At 40.4% G+C, this 15,972-nt stretch overlaps 1 protein-coding gene across 11 annotated transcripts in view; it reads right to left on the bottom strand.

Annotated features, from left to right (window-relative positions):
* LOC140728102 (intermembrane lipid transfer protein VPS13B-like) overlaps positions 1 to 15,972 on the bottom strand; it is a 1,021,046-nt gene that overhangs the window by 949,992 nt on the left and 55,082 nt on the right. For all 11 annotated transcript variants that reach the window (XR_012099001.1, XR_012099002.1, XR_012099004.1 and 8 more), the window contains exon 4: positions 15,831 to 15,951. Coding sequence is in view for 8 of the 11 variants with exons in the window: in XM_073046336.1 (XP_072902437.1) it covers positions 15,831 to 15,951 (121 nt within the window). In the remaining 3 variants the exon portion in view is untranslated. The remainder of the gene's footprint in view (positions 1 to 15,830; positions 15,952 to 15,972) is intronic.

The raw sequence follows: 15,972 nt of genomic DNA, 5'->3' as shown, positions 1-15,972 counted from the left end.
AATTATATGTGTTCCCTCTAAGTTCTTGTTCCCAGTAGTCCATATGTAAATTAGAACAGTCTAACGTAACACTTGAATTTCAGAATCAGAATCAGATTTAGTATCACTGGCACATGTACAAAAATATGTTATTTTGTGGCAACAATATATTGCAATGCATAACAATAAAAAAGCTATAAATTACAAAAAGAAATATACATGAAAATAAATTCAATAAATAGTGCAAAAAGGAACATATAAAAATAGTGAAGTGGTGTATATGAGTTCATAGTCCATTCAGAAATCTAAAGGAGGACAAGAAGCTATTCTTATTCAAGTGAATTTGGCTTTTGTAATCATCTTGCACAAGAAGTAATTTCTCTCATTTACACTACAGTAAATAATGCCAAATTCACAATTCACTTGTGTTCTTAAAGCCAGAAAAAGTATATTAGAAAGTCAAGGGAAACAAAATCTAAACACCACATTTGCACTGATGAATCGATCTCCTGAACACTGAGGGATAGCTAAACTAAACTTTAGTTCTTTAAAGTTTACGAGAGGGCATATTTCTAAAAGAGACAAGAAATGAAAAATCTGACAGGCACTGGAGGGGGGTTGTTGCTGTTACAAGTAACAGAGCAATTTGAAAAAAATACTGTTTAAAAAACACATACAGTACTGTGCAAAAGTCTTAAGTATGTATATATACTTTTTGCACAGTACTGTATATTATGTCTTTCCAGTTACCAAATTACACTTAATACTACTGATCTAATACAAAGCTAAGTATTCTTATACCTGCTTCCCAACCACCTTCCTATTTTAACCAATAAGTAGTACTCAGCTATATACAGTATTTTAGGGAAAATGTAACAGCTTCAGAGAGAGTGCTAAACAGATTTCCTAAAACTAATCCCAAAGATGAGAGACAGACTTGAGAAGTGGGGCTGTTATGTTTGGAACAAAAGGGGTTATTATGGGATTGAATGTAGAATGTCACATATTAAACAGATCCTTCAGCCCACCAGATCTGTGCTGACCATGATTCTAATTCAAAGTGCCTGCACATGGTCTACATCCCAGCACCTACCACTCTGTGTAAAAAAACATGCTTTCCAAATCTCTTTAAACTCCCTCCCCCATCAACTTTTAGCTTTGCCCTCCAGCGTCTGCATCAGTCTGGTGACCCTCATGGCATTCCTATGAAGGTATATTCAACCATGTGTAGTGAACCTGATATTGATCTTGTCTCAGCATCCATTAAATTTAGCAAATCCTTGCCACCAATGAAGTTTATTTGATACCAGGGCATCAGCATTAGTAAATCCAAATGAACTTCTAAATTCTTTAATGCTGTTCACTGATGATCATATAGATTTGAAAACTGATCCAAAGAGCTAATTTATATTTATGCAGTCAATATGCTTCATGGCTTCATGTCAGGTGACATGTCATACCAATGCAACCTAACTGTTCTGTTAACAAGCTATGCCATTAAATCAGGATTAAAAAATAACATATAGTAAAATTGTTAAAAATTGCACCTAGTTCCTGGCTATAGCTATGGAAGTACTTCGAGAGGAGGCAAGTGCATATCAGAAATATAATGGGAATTAAGGTCTGTATGGAACAGGCACAGAATTGTGTTGAAGGCCCACTCCTAATCCTATTTCCCTGTACATATAATGCATATATAGATGTCCATCTAAGAGGGCAGATAAGACCTTTGATTAATATCTTATACACAGTAGATATCTTGAATACTATATTAGACTGCTAGCCAAGGTCAGACTTCCAAGTTCTTAAGTGGTGTTGAACCCACGGCCTCTGCCTTAGCCAAAAATGTGCATAAAGTTAGGATTAAGAGCCATATAACCACAATGTCGTACTTTCATTCTGATCTATGTAAAAACTAGTTTTTGGTAATTTCCTTTCACTTCATTGCACTATATATTTTGGTATCAGGAGACAAAACATAGGAAGATTTTTTTTTAACTTTTCTATTCCTGAACTAAACCACTTCCCCTATGGTTTGATATATCAATAGGAGCCCCTTGATAATATTATCCACAAAATAGTTCCCACTCACTGTTCTCATTTAATATATTTCACGCTTCAGTCTTTCCATTCATGATGAGGAAAAATATTATATTATGACTTTGGAGCTGAAAGCGTACAGCATCTTTTGATATGAGAATGCCTCTACCAGTTCATGAAACACTGAATAACACGTTAAAATTTAAAGGAAGCTTTACTTTAAAACAAATCTAATTATTTGTAAACTTAAACCTTTTCTGCGAAGTTGTGAATACATCATATATTTAGGCTACAGTGTTCTCTTTCAGTACAAACAAAATACATCACAGAAGTAACATTACATACAACAGTAGCACTTCAACTCAAATCCATAGTTATTTTTCATGCAATTTGATACTCTGAAATTTAATAAGCTAAATCTAGCTATAGCAGGACATCTATAATCATCTGTCATTAATAAGGTTTGCCCTTATATGTTTAGATCTATAATGTTTTTTGTATTGAAAACTGCAGCCAAGTGCAGACTGGTATTGGCAAACAACAAGAAAATAAAACCTGAAACCCTAGTAAACAGCATCAGTTGTGTATTACTTTAATTGATAGAGAAAATAAAGATGAGCTTTATTTGTCACATGTATGTTGAAACGTACAGTGGAATGTGTTGTTTTACGTCAACAACCAACATAGTTGTAGGCTTGGGATGGGGCAGCCTGCAAGTGTCACCATGCTTCCAGTGCCAACACAGAATGCCCACAACTCACTAACCCTAAACCTAAGTGTATATATTTAGAATGTGGAAAGAACTCCAGAGCACTCAGAGAACATACTAGCTCCTTACAGACAGCTTCAGGAATCAAAACCCAATCAGTTGTCTCTAGCACTGTAAAGTAATTGCACAAAATGTTATGCTACTGTACCACCCAATTAGATCAGATTAGATTAGATAGACTGAAGGACTATAAAGTTTGGAATTCAAGAACAGACAAAGCAAAATGGAAAACAGGTGGGGAAAATGGAATGGAATCGTGAGTTTTTGGAACTTTTATTCTGTAACTGTGATACTATTTTTTTGTGCTTGCTATCTTTTGTGTGCTGTATTGTATTGCACCTTGACCCTATAGTAATGCTGTCTCATTTGGCTGTATTCATGAAGACTTATGTATGGCTGAATGACAATTAAACTTGAAATGGATTGAATTGAAAGCAGCAGTGATTTTACTGAGGCCAAGTCAAGAAACGACATGCCCTAACATAAGAAGACAAACAAAATGATTGATGCTGGGATATAGAATTCTCTTGATTTTTTGTCATTTCGAATTACTGCTTGGACTTCTCAACTCTCGTCAGCCATTCCAACCTCACCAGCTTCAAATATGCAGCATTCTGCTCACATCAGACTAATCACCACATTTCAGGAAGGATGGGGAAGCTTTGAAGAGAGTGCAGAAGAGGCTGTTGCCTGCATTAGCAAATATAAGTTACATGGAGATTGGACAAACTTGCATCATCTTGTATGGAATGTCAGAGGCTTGGGGGATCTGATAGAAGTTTATAAAATTGTAAGAGGGACATACAGAGTAAACAGAATTTTTCCCCAGAACAGAAATATGAAGTATTAGAGGGTTTTAAACTGAGAGGGGAAAAAGGTTTAATCTTCTGTTTATGTGGCATTTTTTTTATATAGAGAGAATGGTCAGTGGAAGTGGTAGAAGCAATACAATGGAAACATTTAAAAGGTATTTAGACAGACACATGAACAGCCAGGAAACAGAAGGTAATAGACCACATGCAGGCAGATGGGACTAGTGAAATTTGGCATTGTTGCCAGTGCTGCCATTGCGAGCTGAAAGATCTGTTCCTATGCTGTACTGAGAATTATGTTCTACGGCTTCAAACCACCAGATACGAAGGAATACGGTTATCTGTTGCACTGACCTTTACTTTGAAGAAGCCTGATGCCAGCTTTCTGACACTCCCATATACCTCCCTCTGGATCATGACCCCACAAATGAATTCCAGCGTCTCCCAGACTGCTACAGATCTTATTGCCCCATTATAGAAAGGATATTGAAACTTTGGAGAGAGTGCAGAAGAGATTTATTAAGATGATGCCAAGATTAGAGGGAACGTTCTATAACTAGAGGTCAGACAAACTTGGGTTGTTTTCTCTGGAGCAGCAGAGGCTGAGGGGAGATCTGATAGAGGTTTATAAGATTATGAGAGGGTTAGATAAAAGGAGACAGACAGTATATTTTTCTCAGGGTTAAAATGTCTAATACCAGAGGGCATACATTTAAGGTGAGAGGGGATTATTTCAAAGGAGATATGAATAGCAAATTTTTTTAAAAAATATAAATGCAAAGAATGTGGGTGCCTGGAATGCACTGCCTGGGGTGCTGGTAGAAACAGATATTAGGGACTTTTAAGAGACATTTAGATAGACACATGAATGTTTGGAAAATTGTGTTGGCAAAAGAGATTAGGTTAGTTGGCCATTTGATGATTAATTTAATTGATTCAGCACCACATTGTGGGTCAAAGGGCATGTTCCTGTGGTGTACTGCTCTATGTTCTAATCTCCCCTCTACAGTGAAGATTAGAACTTTCTATCTCTTATCCAAGTGCAATAAACTGCCCTGGTAAGCCCACTGTTTCTACCTGCTCTTACCACAATGAACTCATTTCAACATACCTAGACTCTGCACTGTTTCCCCTGTCCTCTCCCACTTATGGTCCAAGACCAAGTTGAGAGCTGGTGAGACTACATCCACTGTAGACCTGCTGTGTCCAAAGGCAAATCAGCGAGTCCAGTTCCTTAATCAGGAAGGAGTTAATTCTAACCGTGTTCCATAAAAGGGTGGAGCTTAGGAGACAATGGCGCCTAACGGCGACTCCTCTGCTTGCATCTTTAGAAACAACTCTATTTCTATCTTTAATATCTCTATTTTTCCCTTTCAGGGTTCTTTTGAAGACCCTGACCTGGAGTTACACGCTGACTTTGGTTCTTTGTAGGAATGGGACTCACTACAGGGTCTCACAACTGGCCACTATTCAACATACCAAGGATGCGGCCCAGAAGACTAGCACACCTTTGGGGTTCTGGGATCTCGTGGCTCTGGAGGTGGGCAGACATGAGGTTGGTGCCTCCACAGGAAATTGTTGTGTCATGGGAAATGGAAGATCGAAAGCAGCTAGCTGGTTGCTAGTTGTGTGCTCAGAGACCCGAGTTCTTTGGGCACACAGCTCAGAAAAAAGTGATGCAACAGACTTATAATATCGTAAATCAGCGGGTTGTTTGTTATGTCTTCCCTCTCAAGGTGAAATGGGGACAACTCTTTTTCCCTTATTAGGGAGAGAGAGAGAGCCTGTGGTATGTTGAATTACTGGGTGAATGAGTAGTCTTTGGGGTACTGCAAAGTCTGTGTCTTTATTGATGCTTTGCTGCTGCTACTAACGTGTGGCTGGGGGGGCTTTGGGGTTCTAACATTTAACTGTCATTCATTCTTTGGGGCACTCCTCTGTTTTTGTGGATGGTTGTGAAGAAAAACAATTTCAGAATGTATATCGTATATATTTCTCTGACATTAAATGTACCCTTGAAACCTTTGAAACCAAACTTTTAATGCACTTCATCACTGTAATTGTGAGTGTTATTGGGCAATAGTCGTTGAGGCAGCTCACCCGTCTCTTCTTGGGCACTGATATGATTGATGCCCTTTTGAAGCAGGTTGAAACCTCTGGCTACAGCAGTGAGAAATTGAACATGTCCTTGAACAATCCAGCCAGTTGGTGGGCACAGATGTTCAGTGCCCTGCCAGGTACACTGGCGATTGACATCTTCTGAGGGTTCACCCTCTTGAAAGATTTCCTGATGTCAATTTCTGAGACAGATATCATAGGATTACCTATTGCTGCAGAGATTCACACAGGTAAAGTTTTATTCTCCCTTTCAAAGTGCGCATAAAAGGCATTCAACTCATCAAAGTGTGAAGCATCACAACCATTTATGATGTTAGGTTACACCTTCTTGGAAGAAATCGCTTGAAAACCCTGTCATATCTGATATCCATCAGATTTCATTCCTAACTTCACTTGGAATTGCTTCCAGTCCCCTGTAACATTTGTCTCATCACATCCTTTCTCACCAGCATCTAGAGACCTAAACAAGCTTTCCAGGTGAGGCAAAGATTCATTTGCATATCTTCCAACCTTGTCTACTGGCCTCAGTGTTCACAATGAGGCCTCCTTTACATGATGAAACCAAGCACAGACCAGATGACCGCTTTGCAAAGCACCTACACTCCATCTACAATAGCTACGCTGAGCTTCCAGTGGCATGTCATTTTAATTCTCCATCCCACTTCCACAATGAAGGAAATTTAAGATGAAATGCAACCCGAAGCACATAACACACAAATTCGAAGAACTATGTCTCATATTCTGTTCGGATAAGTTAAAACCCAATTGTATTCATACGGAATTTTCCAATTGTAAGTGACCTACATCATCAGATGTTTCCCTTGCATATGAACTTGTCTAAACATTTTGTTTTCTACTCCTTTTTGTTCATCCATCTCATTCTCTGCCCTACCTGGTTCCATCTTACCATCATCCTTTTTTGATTGGGTTCCACCTGTCACCTAGTAACCTTTAATCCACCCCTCCCTCAATGAGTTCCATCGGTCCATCATCCCCTTCTCACTAGCTTTCACTTATCACCTACCAACCTCCATTCCACTCCCCTTCTCATTGTATACAAAGGCCATCTTCCCTATTCCCTATCGGTCTTGATGCAGAATCTCAACCCAAAACATTGACTTACATCTTAAACATTACCCTAATGTTAAGGTAAACATTAGGACAGAATGCTGGAAGAATTCTGAGTGCTGTATAAACAACAGCAGAATTAAAAAGAAACACTTCACCTTACAGAGAGAAAAGATACAAGTAACACATCAACTTCTCGTGTAAAAGTCACATACATGAAGGCTTGTTATCAATTATGGAAAAACTTACTGTTTGCTATCTGGCTGAATACTAAGTCATGGAAATCATAGTAACATGGATCTTTCTGATGCAAATGTGGATTAGGAATGTTGATGGCAAATCCTACTGAAGCAGTATCAAAGCAAACTATCTGTACAAAGTCTAAGAAAGCTTCATTTCCAGCCTCCACTTACATTGTCCAGAGCACTCACAGCTGGTGCACAGCGGCTGAAGTAAGCCATATAATCAATATCTCAACCAGCAACATAAATATCCACAGATGCAACACAAGTACCTGATCCTGAAAGAAGGCTGCCCAGATTCAACAAAATTATCTGAACAGACACTACTTAGTTCACAAAATGTCTTCTCATTGAGATTTGGTATAACTTTTTTTAAGTGGGGGATGCATGCATAGAAGTTGTCTTACCATTACAATAGTTTCAGTGTCAGCAATAATTCAATGTATTTATTTATTTAATCATTTATTCATAGTACATAGAAAGGGATCCTACATTGAAATATATTCATCCATACACAACTGTATTCAATCAAATTAATCATCTGAGCCTTCAAATATAAACAGCAAAACGTGTTGATTCTGGTTCCAGCCAATTAACATGTCAAGTCAATGGTCTTTTTGTGTGCAGACACCTAGGCCATCTGCTGGCTGATTGTGTGGCCCAACATACATGTTCAAAAGCTTGACCTCATTTTTTTCCAGTTTGGAGGAGAATGAAAATGCCACAACTGACAGGTGGCACTGAAGGCTATTTTTGGGAACTCTCAATATAGTTTCCACTTTTGGACTGTAACAATATCAAAGGGAATTTAAATAAAAACCAAATAAACTGAATAAGTGAAAGCAGATGAGTTAATGCATTGGATACAAAGCTTTTGTCAAAATTAGAAGAAATTACCGCATATGCAAACGTTGAGAGTAGAAGAAATAGGGAAGGGAGAATATCAACCAAATAGAGACAGACCACATTACAAACAAATTATAGACAGTCATGCTGCAAATGAATATGTAAAAAACTCAATTCATAGATGAATGAGGTTGGCAGCAGATTGTGAAGTGTTGGAGAAAGGGAAGAAGAAAAGAAAATAAATTAAGACAGACTGAAATGAAAGTTGAGATCAATGAAAAAGATGGGCAGACTGCAGTGTGTACCGCAGCATGGAGTTTAAATTACTAGATTAGCAGTCAGTTTTAAACCTCTGACCCAAGGATGAGAATTTGAATCCCATCTAGGTAACTAGAGAATTTAAAATTATATAATTTCAGAAATCCTGAATTTTAAGAAAGTACGTCTCAATAACAATAACCATGAAACTACTACACTGCTGTGAAAACCATCTGGTGAATTAATGCCCTTTGGACAAGGAAATTTGCCTTTCTTCGTTGGGCTGGACCCCAACCTACCAGCGTGATTGGCCTTTAATTCCCTCATTGATTCAGAAGCAATTAGGATGGACAATTAATGCCAACATTGCCAGTAGCATATAAATTCTGTGAATAAATTTTAAGTAAAACTTCACTGGATAAGAAAGATTTAACCATATAACCATATAACAATTACAGCACAGAAACAGGCCATCTCGGCCCTTCTAGTCCGTGCCGAACGCTTACTCTCACCTAGTCCCACTGGCCCGCACTTAGCCCATAATCCTCCATTCCTTTCCTGTCCATATACCAATCCTATTTTACTTTAAATGACAATATCGAACCTGCTAAAAAATCCTAAAAACTGATATTTCTCCGAACAATCCGTTCCACAGCAAAAACTCCAACATCCATCTCAAGGTAGGAATTTGTAAATATAGATTAAGATCAAAGCATCAAGAATGTGCAATCTGACAACTGAGGTGATTATAATGTGCAGTGTGCCTACTTGTTTATTTGTATATTAGTAGGACTAGCTAACAAATGCACTAAAAATCAGGTTTATAACTGACTTGAAGACCTACAATACTGACTTTGGTCAAGTTAAATCCCAATACTTTGAATGCTGTGTGGCAAGGCATACAGTAGCTCAAATGCCATCTATAAATTTTCTGACGATACAACCATTGTTGCTAGAATCTCAGGTGGTAATGAGAAGGTGTACAGGAAAGAGAAATGCCAACTAGTGGAGTGATGCCACAGCAACAACCTGGCTCTCAACGTCAGTAAGACGAAAGAGCCACTTCAGGAAGGGCAAGATGAAGGAACACATACCAATTCTCTTAGAGGGATTAGAAGTGGTGAGAGTGAGCAGCTTCAAGTTCTAGAACTTTATTGAAGCTAAAGGCTGAGAGTGAAGGAGTAAGGAATCTCGGAGAGAAGCCTTTTTTTTACACTGCTCGGGGAAAAGAGGCTGGACTGCGCAGGCACGTGACGTCAGCCAGTAGAGAGCCAAAGGCTTGAAAAGGCGACCACCATATCCAGCAGGCAGCAGAGTGAGTGGCAGTAGAGTGGGATGGCTTTGGCTCAACAGGCTTCAGTGTGAACGGGCAGAGGTGAGGGTAGGTCCCCGGTAAGTTTTGTTTTTGTTTGTTTATAGTAGAGAGAATGCCAGGCAGGATGTTGGAATGCTCCTCTTGCAGGATGTGGGAAGTCAGGGAGACCTCCGGTCTCTCTGACAATGACACCTGCAAGAAGTGCATTAAGCTGCAGCTCCTAACAAACCGCGTTAGGGAAATGGAGCAGGAGCTGGATGACCTCCGGATCATTCGGGAGAATGAAGAGTTTATAGATAGAAGTTTTAGGGAGGTAGTTAAGCCAAAGCAGCAGCGCACAGGTAATTGGGTTACCATCAGGCAAGGGAAGGAGAAAGGGCAGGCAGAGCAGGGTTCCCTTGTGGCCGTTCCCCTCAACAACAAGTATACCGATTTGAATACTGTTGGGGGGGATGACTTACTTGCGACAAGCTACGGCAGCCGGATCTCTGGCACTTCCTACTCAGTGCAGAAGGAAAGGTGGAAGAAGAGGAGAGCGGTAGTGATTGGGGACTCGATAGCTAGAGGTACGGACAAGAGGTTCTGTGGTCGCCACAGAGACTCCCTGATGGTTTGTTGCCTCCTGGGTGCCAGGGTCAGGGGTGTCTCTGATCGCGTGCACAGCATTCTGAAATGGGAGGGTGAGCAGCCAGATGTCACGGTACACATCGGTACCAGTGACGTAGGAAGAAAGAGTGAGGATGTCCTGAAGAGTGAGTATAAAGAGCTTGGTAGGAAGTTAAAAAGCAGGACCTTGAGGGTGGTAATCTCAGGATTGCTACCTGTGCCACGTGCCAGTGAGGGTACGAATAGGATGCTCTGGAGGATGAACACATCGCTGAGGAACTGGTATAGAGGGCAGGGTTTCAGATTTCAGGATCATTAGGACCTCTTCTGGGGCAGGTGGGACCTGTACAAGAGAGATAGGTTACACCTGAACTACAGGGGGACCAACATTCTTGCAGGGAGGTTTGTTAGTGCTATTGGTGAGGGTTTCAACTAGATTTGCAGGGGGATGGGAACCAGAGTGACAGAGCAGATGCTGGAGTGGGGGTGAAAATAAATGATGTTAAAAGTTCATGCAAAGTCACAAATAGAGGGTTTGTGTGTGGTGGTAATAATCTTCTGAGGTGTGTCTATTTCAATGTGAGGAGTATTGTGCGGAAGGCAGACGAGCTGAGGGAGTGGATTGACACATGGAATTATGACATTATAGCCATTAGTGAAACTTGGCTACAGGAGGGGCAGGACTGTATTAATGTTCCAGGGTTTAGATGTTTCAGACGTGCTAGAGGCAGAGGGATGAAGGGTGGGGGGGTGGTGGCATTGCTAGTCAAGGAAAATGTTACAGCAGTGCTCAGGCAGGACAGATTAGAGGGCTTGTCTACCAAGGCCATATGGGTGGAGCTGAGAAACAGGAAAGGTATGACCACACTAATGGGGTTGTATTCTACACCACCCAATCGTCAGTGAGAATTGGTGGAGAGAGATAACAGACAAATGCAGGAAACACTAAGTTGTGATAGTAGAGGATTTTAATTTTCCACATATTGATTGGGACTCCCATACTGTTAAAGGTCTAGATGGGTTGTAGTTTGTAAAATGTGTCCAGGAAAGTTTTCTAAATCAAAATATAGAGGTACCTACTAGAGAGGATGCACTATTAGATCTCCTATTAGGAAATGAGTTAGGACAGGTGACAGAAGTGTGTGTAGGGGAACACTTTGGTTCCAATGATCATAACACCATTAGTTTCAACTTGATCATGGATAAAGATACATCTGGTCCTCGGGTTGAGGTTCTAATCTGGAAAAAAGCCAAATTTGAAGAAATGAGGAAGGATCTAAAAAGCGTGGATTAGGACAGGTTGTTCTCTGGCAAGGATGTGATTGGTAAGTGGGAGGCCTTTAAAGGAGAAATTTTGAGAGTGCAGAGTTTGTATGTTCCTGTCAGGATTAAAGGCAAAGTGAATAAGAATAAGGAACCTTGGTTCTCGAGGGATATTGGAACTCTGATAAAGAAGAGAGAGATGTATGACATGTATAGGAAACAGGGAGCAAATAAGGTGCTTGAGGAGTATAAAAAGTGCAAAAAATACTAAAGAAAGAAATCAGGAGGGCTAAAAGAAGACATGAGGTTGCTCTGGCAGTCAAGGTGAAGGATAATCCTAAAACAGGTATATTAAGAGCAAAAGGATAGTAAGGGATAAACTTGGTCCTCTTGAACATCAGAGTGGTCGGCTATGTATGGAACCAAAAGAAATGGGGGAGATCTTAAATGGGTTTTTTGCATCTGTATTTACTAAGGAAACTGGCATGGAGTCTATGGAAATAAGACAAACAAGTAGTGAGGTCATGGAACCTATACAGATTGAAGAAGAGGAGGTGCTTGCTGTCTTGAGGCAAATCAGAGTAGATAAATCCCTAGGACCTAACAGGGTATTCCCTCGGACCTTTAAGGAAACTAATGTTGAAATTGCAGGGGCCCTGGCAGATATATCTAAAATGTCGGTATCTACTGGTGAGGTACCGCAGGATTGGAGGATAGCTCATGTTGTTCCGTTGTTTAAAAAAGGCTCTAAAAGAAATCCAGGAAATTATAGGCCAGTAAGTTTGACGATGGTAGTAGGTAAATTACTGTAAAGAGTACTAAGAGATAGGATCTACAAGTACTTGGATAGACAGGAACTTATTAGGGAGAGTCAACGTGCCTTTGTGCGTGGTAGGTCATGTTTAACTAATCTATTACAGTTTTTCGAGGAGGTTACCAGGAGAGTGGATGAAAGAAAAGCAGTGGATGTTGTCTACATGGACTTCAGTAATGCCTTTGACAAGATCTCGAATGGGAGGTTAGTTAGGAAGATTCAGTCACTAGGTATACATGGAGAGGTAGTAAAATGGATTAGACATTGGCTCAATGGAAGAAGCCAGAGAGTGGTAGTGGAGGATTGCTACTCTGAGTGGAGGCCTGTGACTAGTGGTGTGCCACACGGATCAGCGCTGGGTCCATTGTTCTTTGTCATCTATATCAATGATCTGGATGATAATGTGGTAAATTGGATCAGCTAATTTGTTGATGATACAAAGATTGGAGGTGTAGTGGACAGTGAGGAAGGTTTTCAAAGCTTGCAGAGGGATTTGGACCAGCTAGAAAAATGGGCTGACAAATGTTAGATGGAGTTTAATACAGACAAGTGTGAGGTATTGCACTTTGGAAGGACAAACCAAGGTAAAACATACAAGGTAAATGGTAGGACACTGAGGAGTGCAGTAGAACAGAGGGATCTGGGAATACAGATACAAAATTCCCTAAAAGTGGCATCACAAGTAGATAGGGTAGTAAAGAGAGCTTCTGGTACACTGGCCTTTATAAATCATAGTACTGAGTATAAGAGTTGGAATGTTAGGGTGAAGCTGTATAAGACATTGGTGAGGCCGAATTTGGAGTATTGTGAGCAGTTTTGGTCACCTAATTACAGGAAGGATATTAATAAGGTTGAAAGAGTGCAGAGAAGGTTTACAAGGATGTTGCCGGGACTTGAGAAACTGAGTTACAGAGAAAGGTTGAATAGGTTAGGACTTTATTCCCTGCAGCGTAGAAGAATGACGGGAGATCTGATAGAGGTATATAAAATTATGATGGGCATAGATAGAGTGAATGCAAGCTGGCTTATCACAGCCCTGAGTAAATGTCCTTAACTCTGAATTTAAGGAAGATAATATTGTTTAGGGTTAGTAACATGACAGATAAGTTACTAGATGAGTAACCACAGTCCTGAATTATTGATCCAGAGATACAACACTTAAGTACCTGGGTCAACCAGGTAACTGTACCCCCATTTCAGTCTGCAAAGGTTTTCTTCTCAGTTAATAGGAGAGGACAGAAAAGAGATAAAACAAAAATGAGCTCACATTAACGAAACATATGGTGACTGTTCTTGCCGATTAAACATTGGTGAACAAACCAATACATTGCAAACCAAACAGAAAATGCAACAGGAAATGGTCAGGCATCAGATGGTCAGGTTTGAGATACAAACAGGGTTATCCTTTCAGGACACTGACCTTCCTTCAGAATAACAGAAGCAGAAAAGTAAGCATATTTTAAATTACAGACAGGGGAAGCATGGAGAGAACAAATGGAAAATGCACAAAAGGATTGAGAACACAAACACGGGGAAATCTGCAGATGCTGGAAATTCAAGCAACACACACAAAATGCTGGTGGAACGTAGCAGGCCAGGCAGCATCTATAGGAAGAAGTACAGTTGACGTTTCAAGCCGAGACCCTTCGTCAGGACTAACTGAAAGAAAAGATAGTAAGAGGTTTGAAAGTGGGAGGGGGAGGGGGAAATCCAAAATGATAGGAGAAGACAGGAGGGGAAGGGGTGAAGCTAAGAGCTGGAAAAGTGATTGGCAAAAGGGATACACAGCTGGAGAAGGGAAAGGATCATGGGACAGGATCTGATATGTCCACACATTTTAACTCCACGTCCCATTCCCATTCTGATATGTCTATCCATGGCCTCCTCTACTGTGAAGATGAAGCCACACTCAGGTTGGAGGAACAACACCTTATATTCCATCTGGGATCTGGGATATTCCAACCTGATGGCATGAACATCGATTTCTCTAACTTGCATTAATGCCCCTCCTTCCTTTCTTACCTCATCACTTATTTGTTAATTTATTTATTATTCTCTCCCCCCCTTTTTATTTCTTCTTTTTTTTTCTTCTCTCTGCCCCTCTCACAATCACTCCTTGCCTGTTCTCCATCTCCCTCTGGTGCTCCCCTTCCCCTTACTTTCTCCCTAGGCCTCCCGTCCCAAGGTCCTTTCCCTTCTCCAGTTCTATATCCCTTTTACCAATCAACTTTCCAGCTCTTGGCTTCATCCCTTCCCCTCCTGTCTTCTCCTCCAAATCTCTTACTATCTTTTCTTTCAGTTAGTCCTGACGAAGGGTCTCAGCCCAAAACGTCGACTGTCCTTCTTCCTATAGATGCTGCCTGGCCTGCTGCATTCCACCAGCATTTTGTGTGTGTCAATTGGATTGAGAATATGGTTCTGTAGGTAACATAACTGCTTTAGTGCCGTATAGATGAATGAAGGCAGTTAGAGAGAGAAAGGGGAAAAGATCATACTTGAACTGTGAGATACAGAACAAGCAGTTATGGATATCTGAAATAGAAGACACATTTGGAATTACCTAGCAGGTCATTCAGTACAAGTAGAGATAGAAAACTGAATTACTGTTACCTATGGAAAAGCTCGTTTTAGAATTGGCCACTTCAGACACAAATAGGAAAAACTGGTTATCCAAAGTTGTAGGATTCAGTTTAGAGTCCTGAAAGTTCTGAGATATCTAAACAGATCCATGCTGTCCTTTGATGTTACACAATAAAGTGTACTGAATCAAACAGTGAGCAGTCAAATAGAAGTGGGATAAAAAGTGAGACTGACAGGCAAACTAGAAGCTTATGGTCTGTCTGGAAGATTGAACAGAAGTGTTCTGAAACTCAGTCACCAAATCTGCATTTGCTGTACTCAATGCAGAGCAGAGTACATCATGAGAACCATTGAATTTGAAGAAGATCAAGTGAATTTTTGCTTCCTGTGGAAGAATTGTTTAGGTTCCTGGATGGTGGGAAAGGAAAAAGTAAAAGGGCAGTATCTGCATCTGAAGTTGCAAGGAAAGAGGAATGACAAGGTGCATGGTGTCTGAAGATGAAAGAGCAATGATGGGAATAAAGCTTAAAGGGAATGGCTCCTTTGGAATGCTGAGATTGGAGAGGAGCATAAGATGTGTCATATTAAAATCTTTTGGATATTAGCAGATATTATAGTGGAAAATGTGTTGTATATGTAGGCTGGAGGGGTAAATGGTGTGGACAAGGCATATACTACCCTTGCTCCAGCTGGATGGGAGAGGGTGAGAGTGGAAAGCAGGAAACGCTGAGACACAACCAAAGTCAATCCAGTTCAAGGGGAACCCCAATGAGGAAAAAGGAAGATGTCTCAGAAGTACCAGTGTGAAAGACATGATGGGGACTGAGAAATGGAGAGAGTGGAATAAAGTTCTCTGGGGAGCCAAGATGGAAGAAGGTGTTGTCAAGATAGTTCTGGGAGTCTGTGGGTTTGCAACAGATAGCTACCCTACTCCATGAGATGGACAGTAAAGTCATGAATGTATATGTAAAATATCTTCAGGATACCAAAACTCAAAGCTAGTCACCATAATATTATTGTTTCTTCTTGCAGTAATACTTCACTATTATAAGTTTCATTATGTACGTATTATTTGACTCTTATGTCCCCCACCTCCACCTGGACCACATATGTCACTCACCTGGAGGTAAGTCAGGGTCAGTTGAGGTTACTTGCTGGACACGACGAGTTTTAGCTGATGATTTTATGCTCTCTGTAGTGCTACGGGTAGTTGAACTGGAGCCACAGCTCTCGTGATCATTCTACAAAACAGCAACAAGTCT

This window comes from Hemitrygon akajei, chromosome 1 (assembly GCF_048418815.1).
Source record: "Hemitrygon akajei chromosome 1, sHemAka1.3, whole genome shotgun sequence".
NCBI classification, from domain to species: domain Eukaryota; kingdom Metazoa; phylum Chordata; class Chondrichthyes; order Myliobatiformes; family Dasyatidae; genus Hemitrygon; species Hemitrygon akajei.
Note: the sequence above shows the minus strand (reverse complement) of the source record. Positions and strands in the feature narration are given on the sequence as shown.